The sequence below is a fragment of the Scyliorhinus canicula genome, chromosome 13 (assembly GCF_902713615.1).
Source record: "Scyliorhinus canicula chromosome 13, sScyCan1.1, whole genome shotgun sequence".
Lineage (NCBI taxonomy): Eukaryota > Metazoa > Chordata > Chondrichthyes > Carcharhiniformes > Scyliorhinidae > Scyliorhinus > Scyliorhinus canicula.
This window is the reverse complement of record NC_052158.1, coordinates 115,696,419-115,716,502: the sequence shown is the minus strand read 5'-3', so window position 1 is coordinate 115,716,502 and position 20,084 is coordinate 115,696,419. Positions and strand designations below refer to the sequence as shown.

At 44.2% G+C, this 20,084-nt stretch overlaps 1 protein-coding gene across 1 annotated transcript in view; it reads left to right on the top strand.

The window, feature by feature from the left end:
* Nucleotides 1–1,056: 1,056 nt before the first annotated feature.
* The window catches only part of LOC119975642, a 49,960-nt gene continuing 30,932 nt past the window's right edge, over nt 1,057–20,084 (top strand). The window contains exons 1-4 of the mRNA XM_038815423.1: nt 1,057–1,411; nt 1,520–1,649; nt 9,486–10,828; nt 11,359–12,078. Of these exons, the coding sequence (XP_038671351.1) occupies nt 9,490–10,828; nt 11,359–12,078 (2,059 nt within the window). The 5' untranslated portion in view covers nt 1,057–1,411; nt 1,520–1,649; nt 9,486–9,489. The remainder of the gene's footprint in view (nt 1,412–1,519; nt 1,650–9,485; nt 10,829–11,358; nt 12,079–20,084) is intronic.

Here is a 20,084-nt window from a genome sequence, read left to right as displayed (position 1 = left end):
CAAAGTGTTCACGGGGCGTGGCCACCCCAGGTATCTACACTGTGAATCAATTTGAGTATTTGCTCTGGCTGAGCCTGGGGGCAGACAACCTTGTCACTCAGTCTGAAACCCAGAGCCAGGGCTCCTCCAGATGACAACATCTCCTGGAATTACAACACAATTGGACTGATGGGTCCTGTCTTGTCTTTGTTTATTGAACTACTATATAAACAGACCAGAAATAATACATAATTTAACCCTCTGTCCAAATTTAGAGAAAAGAAACACAATGGTAATACTGATCAACCAAGCACCAACCTCTTGCCCACAGATGAAGGTCAAGAACACCATCTCATGGGAACTATGTTTAAGCTATAAGTGTTGTCCTTTCCCGTGACACCTTCATGATGAGAATGAATAATAAACTGTAGCAAAATGGTGTTGTTAAAGATACAAAACAAATCCTGGATATTAAACTCATTAGTTATGAATGTTTAACATGAAACCCCAAAGCTGGACGACCTGACTGTTCTCAGTGTGACGTTGCCAAACATCACAGCATAGCTTCTACATGCCAATCTTGGGAGCTTTGATCTTCCATCAAGGTTTTATTATTTAAAATCATTAGAGAGGAAGAATTTGATAAGTTTGTACACCTGAGAGAATGTTTTCTCTCGTGGGGAAGCCGAGAACTGGGGACACGTTTTCTCTGAGTAGAGAGAGATGAGGAGGAATTTATTCTCCCAGAGAAGCATTTGTCTTTAGAATTGAATATGTTCAAGGTTGAGTTGGATAGTTTTTGGATCCACAAAGGTGTCGTGGGTGATGGGGGGTTGGTGGAAAAGATAACGCCACAATCAGATCAGCCATGATTTCATTAAATAGCAGACCAGATCTGAGTGGCCTAAATGAGATCATATTCCTTATGATCTAATGATTTCATGGTTCTGTGGTCATGCACCCAGTTGTAAGGTGCAACTAATAATGTATATGATTAGACTAACTTGTGATATCTTTAATTGCCAAAGTGTTTATCAAGCTAAGCTGTGGGGCTGCATATGCTGTAAATGAAGTAAACAACCTTATCGAAAGATTTCAGACTTGTTTTGCGCTGTTATTCTCAGTGCTGACAGTAATTTATGACAAGTCTGCCTGAATCACCTATTGCAGACATTCCTCACTAACAAGGCACGTCCCATTGAGCAATTGGTCAGTAAGTGGGCTCACGAGCAGTTGGAAGAGACATCAGATCTGTGTGAAACTCAGTAGAGTGAGTATATTTGGGAATTTGAGGAAAGTGAGAATTTGTTGCAGAAGGGAAGGAGGTGCTCTTTGGCTTCTCTGCTTTCTAACTTGTTCATCTTCAGAGAGTTGTCTAACCCTGCTGCATGAGTAGAGGCTACGTGAGAGAGAGCTAATTGGCAGGTTGTGGGTAAGTTGTTTTCTCTATTTTAAAACTATGTTTTTTATTCTTCATTCAATATTTATTAAAATTTCAGAGAAAATATTACACTAAAGTTTATTTTGATGTTGACAAAAGGGAACATAACGATTGATGGTCACAGTGAGAACAGAACACATGGCTTCTGAGCTGCCAAATGTATTACAACTGTAACAGACACAAGAGAAAAGGAGCTCAACATAAAGGGAAGGAAACAGTTGTGAATAAGGTACGAGGTAAGTTACTTATTTAGACATGACATTCAGATAAATTATTAGCTACAATTACATTACAGCCAAAATTATCTTGTACATTTTATTTATAAATTTTTTTTATTGGGTTTTTGAACAAGATATAATTACCGTTATGTACACAAGATAAGAAACATATATATATATATATACACACATATATAGAAGAGAAGGGCACACCCCAACATACCAAAGAGAAGAAAATAATACATAGTAAAAAAAAAAGAAATACAATAAAAAATGAAATAGAATAACTGGCAGGGTATTGTGCACCAGCTCGACAGAGGCAGCTCTGTACACCTGGCAAAATTATTTACACCACGTAAGTAGGCGACTGTTGTCGGGGGATGGGGAGGGTGGGGTGGCAAATATACATTTGGGTGCCAGGGTGGTAATTACAGTGTGCGATACTTGGCTGTGTTTCGTGTTGTTGTTGCCTGCTTCTCCCGGACGGATCTCGCTGCCATCTCGCGCTCACCTCCGCTTCTGCTGCTCCTCCCGTCCTCTGTCTAAACAGGGGCTGTTTAGCACAGGGCTAAATCGCTTGCTTTGAAAGCCGACCAAGGCAGGCCAGCAGCACCGTTCGATTCCTGTACCAGCCTCCCCGAACAGGCACCGGAATGTGGCGACTAGGGGCTTTTCACAGTAACTTCATTTGAAGCCTACTTGTGACAATAAGCGATTTTCATTTCATTTTCATTTTGTTTATTTTCCTCGTTCCCCGCTCCTGGAGATGTCATGATGGTTTTGGTATCCCGTGCCTTCCTTCCGGCTCCCATTTCCCTGCCCGCCTCCCCCCACCTCACTGGTCCTCCTCTCTTGTCCCCCCACCCCCCCCCCCCCACCACCCACGGTTTGCCTCTCTTTCCTCAGGTTTAGTAGTCTCCTCCCCCCCGCTCCCCAACCCCCCCCCCCCCCCCCCCCCCCCCGTAGTTCCCCTTTCTTTCGTCAGGTTTAGCTGTCCCTCCCCCACCCCCTCCCTCCCTCCCAGTCTATCTCTCCCTTTCATGCCTTGGCTACTTTCCTCTGAATCTTGATTACTTGCCCCTGATTTATCACTACCTGGCTATTCTTCCTCTTGCTTGTTGGCCACAAACAGGTCCCGGAACAATCGCGTGAATGCCTCCCACATTCTGTGGAAGCCGTCGTCTGACCCTCTGATGGCGAATTTGATTTTCTCCATTTGGAGAGATTCCGAGAGGTCGGACAACCAGTCTGCAGCTCTGGGTGGTGCTGCTGACTGCCAGCCAAACAGCATTCTACGGCAGGCGATCAGGGAGGCAAAGGCAAGGGCATCCGCCCTCCTCCCCAGGAATAGATCTGGCTGGTCTGAGACCCCGAAGACCGCCACTATCGGGCATGGCTCCACCCCCACCCCAACCACTTTGAACATTGCCTCAAAGAAGGCTGTCCAGTACTCCACAAGTCTGGGGCAAGTCCAGAAATTGTTAAAACTATGTTAAGGAAAGGCCAGAGTTCTAGCATTTTAAAACGTAACTTAAATAATTTTTTACCTGGCATAAATTTAAGCTAAGAGTCTTGCAACTAAAAGTATGACTGGGGAGCTCAGTCCCGTGTTTTGCATAACCTGCAATATGTGGGAATTCTTAATCACTGCTTGCAGACTGAATGACCATATTTTGAGGGAGTACCACCAGTCTGACCAGCCTGATAGCCAGCTTTTGGACCTTGAACCTTGGCTGGAGGCACATCTGCAACGTTGAGAGGTTTGTGGACAGCACATTTTTAGATGTGGCCAACCCACAGCTTAAGGATATGCAGTGAATGAGGGACTGGATGCCCACCAGTCAGAAGAAGGGGCTGGGTAGATAGTCAAGAAAGCACCAGATGCCTCTCATGGACTTTTTTTCCTGTGTTAAAAAATGGCGAGAGTGACAGTTCCTCTGGGGAGTGCAGCCAGAGCCAAGCACAACACTGTGGGTGTCTCAGCTGCACAATGGGGCAGGAGTAAGAGTGAAAGAGTGATAATGGTCAGAGACTCAATAGCGAGGGGTGCAGACAGGGATTCCTGCAATTGTAGACGTGACTTCAGGATGGTATGTTTCCTCTCTGGTGCCAGGGTCAAGGCTGACACTGAACGGTGGCAGGGCATTCTGAAGGGGGAGGGTGAACAGTCAGAGGTCATAGTTCACATTGGTACTGTCGACATAGTTAAAAACGGGGATTAGATCTTGCAACAAAACTTTAGGGAGCTAGGTAGCGATTGAAAAGCAGCACCTCAAGGTTTGCAATCTCTGGATTGCTCCTTTTGCCACATGGTAATGGGTACAGGAATAGGAGGATAGAGCAGATGAATGCGTGGCTGAAGAGATGGTGCAGAAGGAAGGGTTTCAGCTTTCTGGATCACTGGGTCTGTTTCAGGGTAAGGTAGGACCTGTACAAGTCGGACAAGTCACACGTCAAACAGAATGGACCAACGTCCTTGTGGGGCATTAAATTAATTTAGTATTGGGAATGGATTAGGGAGTGGACAGTGATGCACAGCCAAATATAGAAGAAAAACCAAGTCTGTGTGGATGACAAAGCGAAGATAGACATGTTAAGGCACAAGGAGGTATGGCAAGGCTGGGTGGCATTTATTTTAATCCAAGGCACACTGTGCAATCGAGAGCACTGGCCAAACACTGACTGCCCTGGGCCAGGCCCTGAGGTACATGACCGTGGTGCAGAGCAAAATGACTCACTTGCTGAGGGGCGTGACCCCCAATCTCTGTACTACATAGCCTTGGGCAGCACGGTAGCATTGTGGATAGCACAATTGCTTCACAGGTCCAGGGTCCCAGGTTCGATTCCGGCTTGGGTCACTGTGCGGAGTCTGCACATCCTCCCCGTGTGTGCGTGGGTTTCCTCCGGGTGCTCCGGTTTCCTCACACAGTCCAAAGATGTGCAGGTTAGGTGGATTGGCCATGATAAATTGCCCTTAGTGTCCAAAATTGCCCTTAGTGTTGGGTGGGGTTTCTGGGTTATGGGGATAGGGTGGAGGTGTTGACCATGGGTAGGGTGCTCTTTCCAGGAGCCGGTGCAGACTCGATGGGCCGAATGGTCTCCTTGTGCACTGTAAATTCTATCTATGAAACATAGCTGAGGTCATTGAGACTCTGGTTGAGATGAGAGCGAGTCTCCAGGACTGAAAGTGTCAGGTGATGGTGGAGCCTACGGAGCTCACTCCAGCCTCACCTCCATCCCTCCCTCCGGCCTCACCTCCGTCCCATGGAATAGCCTGGGGGCCGTCGACCCCATGAGGCAGGAGGAAGTGATGGAGGCCGTACCACTGTCTCCCACAGATGACGTGCTGGAACACCTCAATGCTCCTGAATCCCCCCCCACCTGACACTGGCACATCTCATGGGCAGTGGGCAGAACAAGCTGGCACTTCCTCACCTGTGACACCCGAATGGTGGCAGGGCTCAGCCAGGTCAGGGCCTCCAGAGGACTGCTGACAAATGCACCTGAGGTCAGAGGGCGAGATACACAGCAGCCTGCCTCCATGCCTGAAGGCTGGTGTATGGATCAGTGGGCAAGAAGTGCCATGAGAGAGAGAGAGCAGCTGGAGCAGGAAGGTTTCTGTGGTGTGACACAGGTGAAGATGGCGGTGGGCAAAGGGGCAACGCTGTCAACCCAGTGCTCAATGGAGCAGCTGGTAGAGTTTTGAAACAACAAATTTACTAAGATATGGTAGCACAGTGGTTAGCACAGTTTATTCAGAGCTCCAGGGACCCAGGTTTGAATCCCAGCTTGGGTCACTGTCTGTGCGGAGTCTGCATGTTCTCCCCATGTGTGTGTGGGTTTCCTCTGGGTGCTCCGGTTTCCTCCCACAGTCCAAAGATGTGGAGGTTAGGTAGATTGGCCATGCTAAAATTGCCCTTAGGTGTGAGCTTAAGTAGGGTGCTCTTTCCAAGGGCTGGTGCAGACTCGATGGGCCAAATGGCCAATTCCGCGTCGTAAATTTTATGATTCTATGGGCCTGGGCTTGCAAAATACTACTGTCCTAGCTAGAGACAATTCACACCTCTTTAACCTGTGATTATCCCTCTCTCCAGTTGCTCCATCTGGACCTGTAAAAACTTAATTACCTGCAATGCATAGCGAGCACCCTCCATACCAGGCAACATCCTGGTGAACCTCCTCTGCACCGTCTCCAAAACATCCACATCCTTCTGGTAATGTGGCGACCAGAACTGCACGCAGTATTCCAAATGTGGCCGAACCAAAGTCCTATACATCTGTAACATCACCTGCCGACTCTTGTACTCAATACCCCTTCCGATGAAGGCAAGCATGCTGTATGCCTTCTTGACAACTCTATCAACCTGCATTGCCACCTTTAGGGTACAATGGACCTAAACTCCCAGATCTCTCTGGACATCAATTTTCCCCAGGACTCTTCCATTGACCATATAGTCCGCTCTTGAATTAGATCTTCCAAAATGCATCACCTCGCATTTGCTTGGATTGAACTCCATCTGCCATTTCACTGCACAACTCTCCAATCTATCTATATTTTGCTGTATTCTCTGACAGTCCTCCTCGCTTTTTGCAACTCCACCAATCTTAGTATCATCTGCAAACTTGCTCATCAGACCACTTATACCTTTGTCCAGATCATTTATGTAGATCACAAACAACAGTGGTCCGAGCACGGATCCCTGTGGAACACCACTAGTCACCTTTCTCCATTTTTAGACACTCCCTTCCACCACTACTCTCTGTCTCCTGTTGCCCAGCCAGTTCTTTATCCATCTAGCTAGTACACCCTGAACCCCATACGACTTCACTTTTTCCATCAACCTGCCATGTGGAACTTTATCAAATGCCTCACTGAAGTCCATGTACATGACATCTACAGCCCTTCCCTCATCAATTCCCTTTGTCACATCCTCAAAGAATTCTATTAGATTTGTAAGACATGACCTTCCCTGCAAAATACCATGCTGCCTATCACTGATAAGTCTATTTTCTTCCAGATGCGAATAGATCCCATCCCTCAGTATCTTCTCCCACAGTTTGCCTACAACTGACGTCAAACTCACAGGTCTATAATTCCCTTGATTATCCCTGCTACCCTTCTTAAACAAAGGGACATTAGCAATTCTCCAGTCCTCCAGGACCTCACCCATGCTCAAGGATGCTGCAAAGATATCTGTTAAGGCCCCAGCTATTTCATCCCTCGTTTCCCTCAGTAACCTGGGATAGATCCCATTCAGTCCTGGGGACTTGTCCACCTTAATGTCTTTTAGAATACCAAAAACCTCACCCTTCCTTATGCCAACATGACCTAGAGTATTTAAACATCCATCCCTAGCCTCAACATCCGTCATGTCCCTCTCCTTGGTGAATACCGATGTAAAGTACTCATTAAGAATCTCACTCATTTCCTCTGACTCCATGCATAAATTCCTCCTTTTGTCTTTGAGTGGGCCAATACTTTCTCTAGTAACTCTCTTGCTCCTTATAAATGAATAAAAGGCTTTGGGATTTTCCTTAATCCTGTTAACCAAAGGTATTTCATGACCCCTTTTAGCCCACTGTATTGCGCGTTTGAGATTTGTCCTACTTTCCCGATATTCCTCCAAAGCTTCATCAGTCGCCTCGATCTTATGTCTGCTTCCTTTTTCATCTTAGCTCGTCTCACAATTCCACCCAGCATCCATGGTTCCCTAATCTTGCCATTTCTATCCCTCATTTTCACATGGACATATCTGTTCCTGCACTCGAATCAACTTTTCCTTAAAAGACTCCCACATTTCAAATGTGGATTTACCCTTAAACAGCTGCTCCCAATCCACATTCCCTAGCTCCTCCCGAATTTTGTTATACAAAGTATGATTCTGTGGGGCTCATGCTTAACTCGTCAGCGAGATAGTTCCCTTAACTTTGGCACGAGTCCCCAGGATCGACAGTGCTGGTCTGCCGTTGTTGTTTCCGGTGCCTGATTCCACGCTGGGTGATCCGTCCGGTTTCCTTTCTCTTTTTTTTTAGTTGTTGGAGTGGCTGAGTATAACTGAGTGGCTTGCCAGCCCATTTCAGAGGACATTTCTGTGGGTCTGGCGTCACATGTAAGGTAGTCCCGATAAAGATGGCAGATGTCCTTCCCTAAAGCGCAAAAGAGAACCATGTTGGTTTTTATGCCAATCGACAATGGTTTCACAGTTTTTTAATTTCAGATATTGTATTAAGTTTAAATTTCACCACCTGCCGTGGTGGGATTCGAACCCAGGTCCCCAGATCATTAGCCTGGGTCACTGAATTACTAGTCCAGTGACAATACCACTATGCCACTGCTTAGGAGGTTAAGCACAAGTGGGAGGAGGAGCTGGGAGGGGACGTGCGGGCCGGGATGTGGGTCGAGGCTCAGCAACCATGGCGCCTGGTCCCCGTTTTAGCCTGAACAAATTATAACCTGTAGAAATTAATTGCAACAGCGACCTTTGTAGTCAATTGTTTCTTTTTTAAGTCTTGCATGGGAAGTGGGCATCGCTGGCTTGGCCAGCATTTATTCACCATCCCAAATTACCCTTGGTGGTGATCTTCATTCTTGAACCTGCGTTTAGCTTCCTATCCCGATCTGAAATTAATAAGATTATATTCAGAAAACATAAAAATATAACAATGCCGTTGGATGTCAAGAGGAAATGGTCATTATTGACACTGCATGTTACTTATCACCCCAAGTCTGACTGGTTCCACACTGCTATGTGCAGATGTAGGTTTCTTCAGTATCTGAGGAATTGTGAATAGAACTGAACACTGTTCAATTATTGGCAAACCTCTGTTTAAACGGTGCTGATGGAGGGAGGGCCCTTTTTGTGGCTGAATGCATGATCAGCTCTACATGTTTAAGGGCAGGTGTCAGCTGGGGTGCTAAATGCAAAATAACATTGCTAATAGCATATCTGCATTACACGTTGACTGGTTTTGCTTGCGTGTCCAATGTGGTTGCCTTTTTGGTAACAACACTGTAATAGTGGGCAATTTGAGCCAAAGTTTGCAGTCCAAAGCTGGCAAGTCTTTTCAAATAATCATGTATGGCATTACTTACTACTTAAACTTGATAGAAATCTGGGGCAGGAGTCTCTGATCCTGAGGCTAAGTGTTGACGCTGTTGGAAACGCCGTTGTGTTTCTTGGCGCCGTCAAAACGGCCCCAGGATCAGCAAATCTGACCCCTGCAGGGATCCAGCAAGGTTCACGCCACTCCAGCTGCTGATCCGGCTGTGGAATGGGCGCCGGTGGATGCGCGCATGCGCAGTGTGTCCATTGTCCGCACCGGCCCCGACCCAACATGGCGCAGGGGTACAGGCACTGCACGGAAGAAAGGAGGCCGGGAGACAAAGAGGACCGCCTGTCGATCGGTGAGTCCCGATTGCAGGCCAGGCCACATCGGAGGCCCAACCCCCGAGGTCGGACCCCCGCTCCCCCCCTCCCCCCACACCTGACCCTTCAAAGCCGAGCTCCTGCCGGCTCAGAGCAGGATAGAACGGCATCGGCGGGAATCAAGGTTTTTTCTATACGGCCACGTGGCACATCGGGGCTGGAGACTCGCTAGGGGGCCACATAGAAAGGCCCCCGACCGGCGCCGCGCCGACCACACCAGCCCCAATGCCGCCGATTCTCCGCTCGGGGAGGCGTGGTGCGATTCGCGTGCCCCCCCCCCGCCGATTCTCTGACCTGGCGGGGGTCGGAGAATCCTGTCCCGATTTACGTCTTAAATAATGCTTCATTCAATTAGCAGTTTGGTCTTTCAATCCAAAGTATTTATTCTCTAAATATTCTTTTCATCATTTTGTTTTACAGGAAAATGACTTGCACACATTTCTTGGCCTTGCTATTTGTTACACAGTTGGGTGGTTTTGTCATTTCCACTTCTGACTGTGAGTTTAAAGAAGAAACTTTGTTCTGTACCAGCACAATGACAGAAATTCCAGCGGTAATACCATCCAATACAACTCGAATGACGATTTTCCAAACTAACATTTCTGCAATAAGACAAGGAGACTTTCAAATTTATACTGCATCACTGACAGAGCTTGTATTTGTGAGTAATCCAATAAGTACAATAGAAATTGGGGCTCTGGATGCTCTCACTAATCTCATACATCTTGAGATAACAAAAAGTTTATTGAAAAGATTGAGTGTAGGAATTTTTGACAAACTTGGCCACCTGAATATTCTTTATCTGTCTGATAACAAGATCAATAACTTAGAGAATGGATTATTTGATAAACTTTCCCATTTAACTGAAATGCGGTTATTTGGTAATCAAATAAAGACCCTTCCTGATCAGATATTTGACAAACTTATGCACCTTAAAAGACTGCACTTGGCAATAAATCAGATAAGCACTCTTTCTCGGGAAGTATTTGCAAAACTTTCCGAACTCAAAGTCCTCAGACTTTACCAAAATCAGATTACTGACCTCCCCGAAGGTATTTTTGATAATCTCCCAGAATTAACAGAGCTTTCTTTGGGAAATAACAACATAACACATCTCCCAACGAGAATTTTTTCCAAACTCCTTAAATTAGAGAAATTATATTTGGAGAACAACAACATCACAGAGCTTCCATTTGGATTTTTCCATAATTTGACAAAAATAACAAAATTGAGGCTGAATTCTAACATGCTCGCAAGTCTTCCTGCCAGTTTATTTGGATCAGCGCCTGGTCTCACTGAACTTTCATTGACTGAAAACAGACTCACCACTATTCCTGATGATGTGTTCAATACTCTGCCTAATCTGAAAAAACTGATATTGAGCAAGAACAAGATTACTCATCTCACAAAGGGAGCTTTCAATGGACTTAAGATATTGAGTGATCTTCAATTGCAAGAAAACGATCTGACTACCTTAGAAAAAGACATTTTTAAACATGTGCCCCAGTTGAAAAGGCTTAATCTTGCTAACAACCAATTATCTAATATACCTAATGGAACGTTTGATAATTTGATGTCTCTGATTTCAAGTGGACTCAATCTGAAGGATAACCCTTTCGTATGTGACTGTCAATTATTGTATCTCAAAAATTGGATGAAGTCTAATAAGATTAAAGTGAAATCATCTTCTGAGATTAAATGTCACCATCCTGGTGATCCCACTGGACGGGTTATTGAGAATTTAGGAGAAGATGAATTAATCTGCTGAACCACAACTGAGAAAAACCCAACAGCAGAAGGTTCAACTTCTACCCCGACCGTGTTGACATCTGCTGCTGTTAGCACAGTTATAACACGGCAGTCTACTACTCCACAAATTTCAACTTTGGGGACTATCAAATCAATTGCATTCCCCACAATTTTAACAGAACAGCTCAGCACCACAGAAATGTCAACTTCTACAATGTCCATTTGGGAGTCTACTCCAATTTCCACAATGACAACAGGGAAAACAACAGAGCAGATCAGCACTCCAGTGGTTTCAACATCACCCATGACCACGTCAAAAACTCTTCACAACAAAACCACCAACTACCACAGATATCTCAGCTCCGATTGTGATGACACCATTCACAACTCCAAGTACAATAAGGACAACAGAACCACCAACTACCACAGACATTTCCAATTGTGACTACACCATTCTCAACACCAAGTACAACAAGAATGACAAAATGACCAACTACCACTGACATCTCAACTCTGATTGTGACTGCACCATTCTCAACACCAGGTACAACGACAAGAGAACTACCAACCACCACTGACATCTCAACTCCGATTGTGACTACACCATTCTCAACACCAAGCACAACAAGGACAACAGAACGGCCAACTACCACAGACATTTTAACTCTGATTGTGACTACACCATTCATGACTCCAAGTACGACAAGGACAACAGACCTAACTACCACAGATATTTCAGCTCCGATTGTGACTACACCAGTCATGACTCCGAGTACAACAAGGACAACAGGACACACCACTACTCCAGAATTTTCAACTTCTGCTGTAGAAATTCTGAGTACACCATCGACAAAGATTTTTACAACTGCCACCGTAACATCCAAGCTTCGTACACCTTGGCCATCCACAATGCCCTGGCCCTCATCACTGGAGGCACAAGACATGGAATCACCCACCAATGCTATTATAACATATTACCCTACATTAGTACCACAGGATGATACATCTACGACTTTCATTCCAATGACTCTTACTACATACCCTCCAGAAAGACCAACTGACTATGAATCAATGCAGGCAAGAATCACCTCAAGTTCAGTTTTCAGTTTGAGGCTTGCCTGGACATCTAGTGTGGAAAATAAAATCCCAACACCTTCTGCAATAGAAGGATTGGTTAGCTATGAAAGAGGAAATTACAAGTTAATTGCACAGATATATCTAATACTACTACTGCTCCAAATATTCTTCACAATAATTTGCTGTGGTATGTGTACAGCATTTACTGTTCCCTTTGCAATGGAATGAAAAATAATCTCCAAATTGAATTAATCAGATTTTCAAAAAGATAATAACAAAGCAAATTATTTGATACTCTTTAAATTTCTTTTCATTTTTTTCCATTACAAACTTGGGGTTCAAACTCTTCCATCAGACAACAAGCTCTCTATTATTTTACTGAAAAAAAAGCAAGTTTGCTTTTCTTAATATTTTGGGGAATAAGGTGAAAGATATGGGGCTGGATTCTCCGATTCAGCGGCTCAGTGTCGGCTGAAACGTATAATTTGCGAGCGTTTCACGATGCCAAAATCAACGCCGAACTCTCACCGATTCCGGGACCGTTGAGGGGTTAGCAGTGGCACATGATGAAACCTCCGGCTCCCGTGCCAAAAACGGCCAGAGAATGGCCGGGTCCCTGGTCGAGCATAAGCACGGCAACCTGCAGTGGTACAATGCAGTACAACATGGCGGCAGCCGTGCGGGGACCCAACCCATCATCTGCGACCCCACAAGATAACCCCTGGCCACCCGCCACCAGTCCCCCCAGCCCTCGAGGAAGCTCCTCCAGCCAGCGGCACGGATCCCGGACACAGTCTGAAGCCGACACACTTGGTTCCCGACGGAGTGTGGTGCATGACACGATGACGCCATTGTGGAGGAGTCAGAAACTCGCAAACTGGCGTCAAACCGCCGCCGGCCCCAATTTGGCCGTCAGAATGGATTCTCCGCCCGATCGTCGATTACAATATCGGTGCCGGGCAATGGAGAATCCTGCCCTCTATATTTACATTCTGCACTTCTTATGCCATTTCCAAAACATAAACTAACAGTGTAGGAGCTGGCTATTCATCCAAATGAATCTATGTTGGTATTTATACTTCACATGGGCAGCACGGTGGCACAGTGGGTAGCGCTGCTGCCTCACAGCTCCAGGGTCCCGGGTTCAATTCCGGCCTCAGGTGACTGTCTGTGTGGAGTTTGCACTTTTTCCCTGTGCCTGCATGGGTTCGCTCCGAGTACTCCTGTTTCCTCCCACAGTCCAAAGTTGTGCAGGTTAGGTGGATTGGCCATGCTAATTTGCTCCTTAGTTGGGTGGGGTTATTGGGATACGGTGGAGGCGTGTGCTTAAGTAGGGTGCTCTTTCCAAGGGTCAGTGCAGACCTGATGGGCTGAATGGCCTCCTTATGCACTGTAAATCCTATGATTCTATACTCCCATTCTATCAATATGATCTCAGCCAATCAGCATATCTTTCTTTCCCTTTTATCACTACATTTCCTTGAACAGCATCACAGCTTTTTGCATCAAACATGCCACCATTCCACATTCTACCCATGGCCATTGAGAAGAAATGTTCTTTAGATTTATTTTGGATTCTTCCATGAGTGAAAGCATTATTTTCCCATTGTTAGGACACCAATCCAGGCCCCAATTTTTGTCAGGACACTAGATGGGAAAACCCAAATAATTTTCAATTTGTCAAACCGAGGAAAGGATATTTCAGGACTGATGACTATGACCAATAGGTATTTTTTTATGTTAAAACAAACTTGAATTTAAACACAGAATTATCCACATTGACATCAAAAAATCATTTTACAATAAACAGCTAAACATTTCTTAAATGAAAGGAAAATTTTTAACTCACTGTTTTCACCTGCCACTATATATATTCCAACTAACCAACCCAATGCAGTTCAAAGTACACGCTCCAATAAAGTTGGAATTCATGGTTACTTGCTGTTCTCTATGCAGACCTTTGTAGAGAGACCCTTTCAGGAACAACCTTAAATTTCTTCTGTCTTATCAGACTCAAATCCAATGGCAAAACGACCAAAACTGCAGACAGACTTGGCTCTTCCCATTAATTATATCACCATTTTCCCACTAAGATATCTCATGGCCTGCTCAGCTAGAACTACACACCAATCCCTCATAAATTACCTGCACTCCAGGGAGTCTCGTTTATATAAATAATATTCCATTAGCCATCTATATGTAAACAAGTAGATGGTTAGAATCAATTATTTCTTCACATTTATGACTCCTTAATCACAGCTTTAGCAGACCTAGAACGTGCAGGTATTTGAACCCAGGGTTTTTAATACCATTATTACAAATAAATACAAAATATATGATATAACAATATCTTACGTTCATCACACCACTGACCTGATTTTACTACGTCAAGATGCAGTGCTCTGCCTGAAAGTTACTCCTTGGCCCATTGCCTCCTGATCTGTTTTCCCTTTCTGTTTAGTGTCAGGACTGTGGGAGGTAAAGAGATTAACAGTCAATTTGAGATCAAATAAAATAACAAACAAGTAACAAGATTAGCAGGAGTCTAGTGGCCCATCACTTCCTGCTTGCATTGGGAAGCCACGGGTCATCGATTTTAGTAGAGAAATATGCGCACTAACTTGAGCTCCAATCATGCGTCCAACCTTCCTTTCTCTCTGGCAGCCTGGGCCCTCAAGCACCCTGGTCTGCGCAGGCTCCAGCGCAGCGCAGGAGAAGTACAGCCCCACCCCCTTATGACATAGGCCAGCTTGGGAACGCCCATTGAGGGTAGGCATTTAAAATATAGATTTAGATAGAAAACAACAGGCAACTAATTTAACAAGTGCTTTGAAGGTATGTAGACTTTTTAAACAGTTTTTTTGCTCTTTCTTTTAAACAAGCATTACTATTGTTGTTAATTCTTTTGAAGTAATTTTTAATTTTTTTATGATTAAAGGTGATTATATATGTGAACATAGGCTTAGTTATTTGTTTTAAATTTGTGAAACTATTTAAATCTGCACGAGATTATTATACAATGTTACATGTGGCATGCTTAAAATGTTTGTTTGTTTTAATTTAGATTTTGGTCATAAGCACCCCAAGACTTATTGCTGTCCTTGTAACATCTGATTTTGTTTAAGATTAGTGTTTATAGAATCACTGCAGTTCAGAAAAAAGCAATTTGGCCCATAAAGTCTGCTCTAACACTCTGAAACAACACCCCACCCAGGCCCACGCCCCTGCATTATCCCCATAACCCCACCTAAACTTTGGACACTTAGGAGCAATTTAGCTAACCTGCACCCCTTTGGACTGTGGGAGGAAACCGAAGCACCCGGAGGAAACGGCGGTGGCACAGTGGTTAGCACTGCTGCCTCACAGCACCAGGGGCCCAGGTTCAATTCTGGCCTAGGGAGACTGGCTGTGTGAACTTTGTACGTTCGCCGCATGTCTGCGTGGGTTTACTCCGGATGCTCGGTTTCTTCCCACAGTCCAATGATGCGCAGGTTAGGTGGATTGGCCACGCTAAGATGTCCCTTAGTGTCCAACAATGTACAGGTTGGGTTTCCGGGATTAGGGCGGGGAGTGGACCCAGGTAGGGCACTCTTTCAGAGGGTCTGAACAGACTTGATCGGCTGAATGCCTCCTTCTGCACTGTACGGTTCTATTCCTGGGAAACCTATGCAGGCATGAGAAAAATGTACAAACACCACATAGTCACTCAAGGTCTGAATGTTGGTTCCTGGTGTTGTGAGGCAATGATACTAACAAGTGTGCCACCGTGTTAAATATGTTTCTGCCTAGTTTCAATCAATTGTGTTATTCATTTATAAATCTCTCAATTAATTGATGTGTTCTGAAGTTTCAGTAAGACATTTGTAGAACGAAAGGGAAAATGCTGGAAAATCTCAGCAAGTCTGGCAGCATCTGTAGGGAGAGAAAAGAGCTAATGTTTCGAGTCCGATGACTCTTTGTCAAAGCTAACAGACAGAGAGAGTGGGAAATATTTATACTGTGGAGTGAGAATGAAAGATGAGTCATAGCCACAGAAACCCAGGGAAACTTGGTGCTAATAGCCACAGAAACCAAGGGGAAAGAGTGTTAATAGCAGTCCCCAGAGAGGACAAAAGATGTGAAAGGTCAAACAGCAGGGAAACTAACATCAGAGGATGAACTGTAGGTGTGGGAGGAGGGGAACCCACACCTACAGAGGGGAACTCCCCCCAAACCTACAGTTCATCCTCTGATGTTAGTTTCCCTGCTGTTTGGCCTTTCACATCTTTTGTCCTCTCTGGGGACACCTCTCCCTACAGATGCTGCCCGACTTGCTGAGATTTTCCAGCATTTTCTCTTTCATTTCAGATTCCAGCATCCACAGTAATTTGCTTTTACTTTAGACATTTGTAGAAGCTTGTCAAGTTAATGTAAAACATTTATTCATGTTTATTAATGATTTATTAATGATTTTATAAATACAAAACGTTGAAACCAGTCAACATTTAGCTTCACGTTTAACTTAATCAGCTGAATAATAACATAAAACTGCCTTGACGTTTCCAAATTTCTTGCAATAAATATATTTTCTCACTTAAACACAATGATCCCATCTATTTGTAAAGGGGACGGAGGGAAGAAGGGGGGAAGAGGGGGGAAAGAGGGGGGAACGGGGGGTAAGAGGAGGGAGGGAGGGAAGACGGGGGAAGGTAGGGTTTTGACAATTGTTAATTGACTAGCTCAACATCGGAAAGCAGCAGCTGCTGAAACGCAGTGTCCTGGTATATATCTCCTTTGTCATCATTTCGGGATGTCCTTTGGCAGTGCACTCTTAGGTGTGGGTGATTTATTTGCTGCAATACCTGTTCGACAGATAGTTCACATTAGCTTACAGGAGGCTTGCATATATCAACTAAGGCATTAAACTTTGTTAAAGCATTTGAAGTAATCACTGATGCTTCTGAGTATGAACATTACATCAGGAGACTTAAACAACGCAGCTTACAATACATTGCAAAATGCAAATGTACTTTAGCTCTGAATCAGCTGGGACGACAGGCGTGCTAACATTAGTGTCCTTGAAGGTGTCAATAGCACCAGCATCAAGGCCATTATCAGCCAAAGCCAACTCCCCTCGGCCACCCATATGCTTCGATCTCAGAGTCCAGACTTCTGAAGCAAATCGTCTTCACCCAGCTGAAAGAAGAATCCCACACAAGAGGAGGGATAAGGAAACTCTTCAAAGACACCCTGAAAGCTTATCTGAAGAAATGGAACAGAGACACTAAGGGGCAATTTTACCACGGCCAATCCACCTAACCTCCACATCTTTGGACTGTGGGAGAAAACCGGAGCAAACTCACACAGACACAGGGAGAATGTGCAAACTCCATACAGACAGTGACCCAGTGTGGAATTGCCAGTCCAGAATTGAACCTGGATCGCTGATTCAGTGATAATTACTGTGCCACCATGCTGCCCACAGGACCGCTATTTAGTTTTAACAACCAGTAAATCATTTCTTAAACATGTAATGTTGTATTATTATACAATGCTCCTTTACTCCCCCTTAACTTAACTGTTCCACACAGTTTTACTGATTACCATGGATGGCAAAGTGCATCTTGATCTTCAATGATCCCATTGACTCAAAAGTCCTTTTTTAAGCACAGAAGATGACTATGTTCAAAAACACGCACCACTCTGAACCCACGTTAGTGTCTATGGATTTCTCTTCAGAATCCCCCCAGATGATTATCACCTGAGAATTTCAAAGCTCTTCTCTCAAAATCACGCTTTAAGATCTTCTCTCAGAATAATGTTTTCCCTTGGAGATTTGCATTCTGATATCCAGTCGAGGTTTTAAAAATGCCACTTTTAAACATAACGCCCACTTCATTTTTAATAGCGAATCTAGGCCAGGAATTTACACCAACCCTGATAGGATTTATTTGTCTTGAATGCTGTGCAAACTGCTCACAATTACTTTAACTCTCAATTCCCAGACTGTATAAAAAAGACATCAAAGATTTCATCCACCTCTGAAGTCTGCTGTCCCACTTTAAATTTAATAATTGTGAGTGTCTCCTTAACTCAGAATACTTTATTTACTCTTCCTCGAATTTTTCTGAACAATACCTTTGTCTCTGGCTACTGAACTCCAGGCCACTTAGACACTTCTCTTTCCTTAACTGGCTGGACTTTAGTTTTCCAGGATCTGTTTTCATAACCATTACTCCAATAGTATGGCCTTTCTTCTAGCAAGGCTGAGTGAGATGTTCCGTCTTTAATCTTCTATAACCAACTACTTCTAGTAGATCTATGTGAATTGCCTTCTCTCTCACTACCTATCTCCAACTTCAATCAAATGATCTAAACTGAAACTTAAAAGCTTCTCTACCCTACGGCGCCCCAGTTGTTAAGTGTGGTAACGACTTAGTAAGTAACTTAGAGACCACAAAGTAAGTAGTTGAATGCATTTTTTAAAATAAGGAACTTATTTATACAAATAAATAATGAAGTTTAACAATAACAGTAACTCAGCAGAACTGTTGTGACAGTAATAACTAAAAAAACCAGGAGCACTAGTAAAACATGTCACCTCTTATAGACTGAAAAAGCTCATCCAAAACTCGGATATGCTCAAACCCCTCAAAAGATGCCAGTAAAACAATTAGGTAGGAGAAAGGGTTTTAAGAACACCAAGTGACACTCTATAACACTAAGCAACATCCACATGATTAAGCTTCTTATTTATTCTTCATGCCATAGCTCTCTTTAAGCAAAATAGATGCACAGTTGGAACTTAAGCAATCCCTACGCGTAAAAACATCTTTGTCCAGCATGAACCAAACCATAGGTTTTACTCGTCAAGGTGCAGAAGCATTAAACCCACTTAAAACTCTACCTTATTTCTAATGCTTGCCAATACTAATCTAATCTCCATTAAACCACCTTTGTTTTCCTAAAATGCCCATAAAAGGCACAAATAGACAGTTTTTGTTGAGTTTTAAAATGTTTTAATTATTCTTAACCCAGTCTAAGTGAAGTAATAAAAATACCCCAACAAATTAACACATGCAGGCATGCATAAACACATGCACACACCCCTCAGAGTTCGGAGAGTAAATAATTTAGAGTCCAGTAAAATTAAATGAGTATATTGATTTTTAAGGCAGGTGATTCACTGGCCGCAGGTTGAAATCTGTGGTCCTCCTGCGTCTGGTCCTGAGGCAGCTTAAAGATGTAGATAGATGATTTATCTGTTCTTCTCAAAATTACAGAGCTGGGTTGGGCTACTTTTAAAACCTCTGCATGTGACAGCTGGATAGTCAAACTCAGAAGATAGGTTCAACATACCAGTTGGATGGCGAGAGAGACAGAGAAAGAGAGTGAGAGAGAGAGAAAGGCAAGGAACCCACTCGGGTCTTGTTCCTTCTTTGTCACAATTACTTGTATTATTCTGCAGAGAAAACAGGTGCTTAAACACACAAGGAGTGGCTTGTCACATGACCTTCTCTCTCCGACAGTCAAGTTACCTAAATATAGTTGTGGCTAGTGTTAGTTACCTTGATTAGATCTTATTTGGGAATTCCTCTCTCAGCCAGCATCTTATTGTCCAAGCGATTGTGCCTAATGGGATTTCTACAGTCAGTTAAGTACCCAGGTGGTCATCTGGATTATTTGCTATTAGGATAGATGATGACCTACATTCACCTCTTTCATTGTTCCTGGTGTGGCTTTGCAGACCATTTTATTTTCTAAATGCGGTGGCGGGCTCTTCCCATGGCTGAAATGACGTGAATTCACATCTGATTCTGTGTTTGCAGCCTCTTTAATTATGCATGAGTGAGCATCTTTCTGAATTACCTGGCAGGTCAGGAGCTGATTTGTCCAGCCATCAAAGCTAGCGGGTTTGAAGGTCTGGTAGCCATAAGTAAACACCACTTCAGCACACTGATATCAATCTCTCTCCAGCTTATGTGCCCTCACAAGACCATATAAGATACCCAGATCTCAGAGGAAAAAAGGCTAGCATCTTCAAGAAGAAGTCTGTACCTTGATGCAACTCTCAAAGTCTTCCACCTCCCCACCTTTGCACAGTCCTCCTTCCACATTAACCCCCTTTGTCTTCATCAACACACCTCTTACCTGACACCCCGCCAGTCCATTGGAGTCGAGGGTCCATGAGGCCCAGAGCACAGTGCTGTCCAT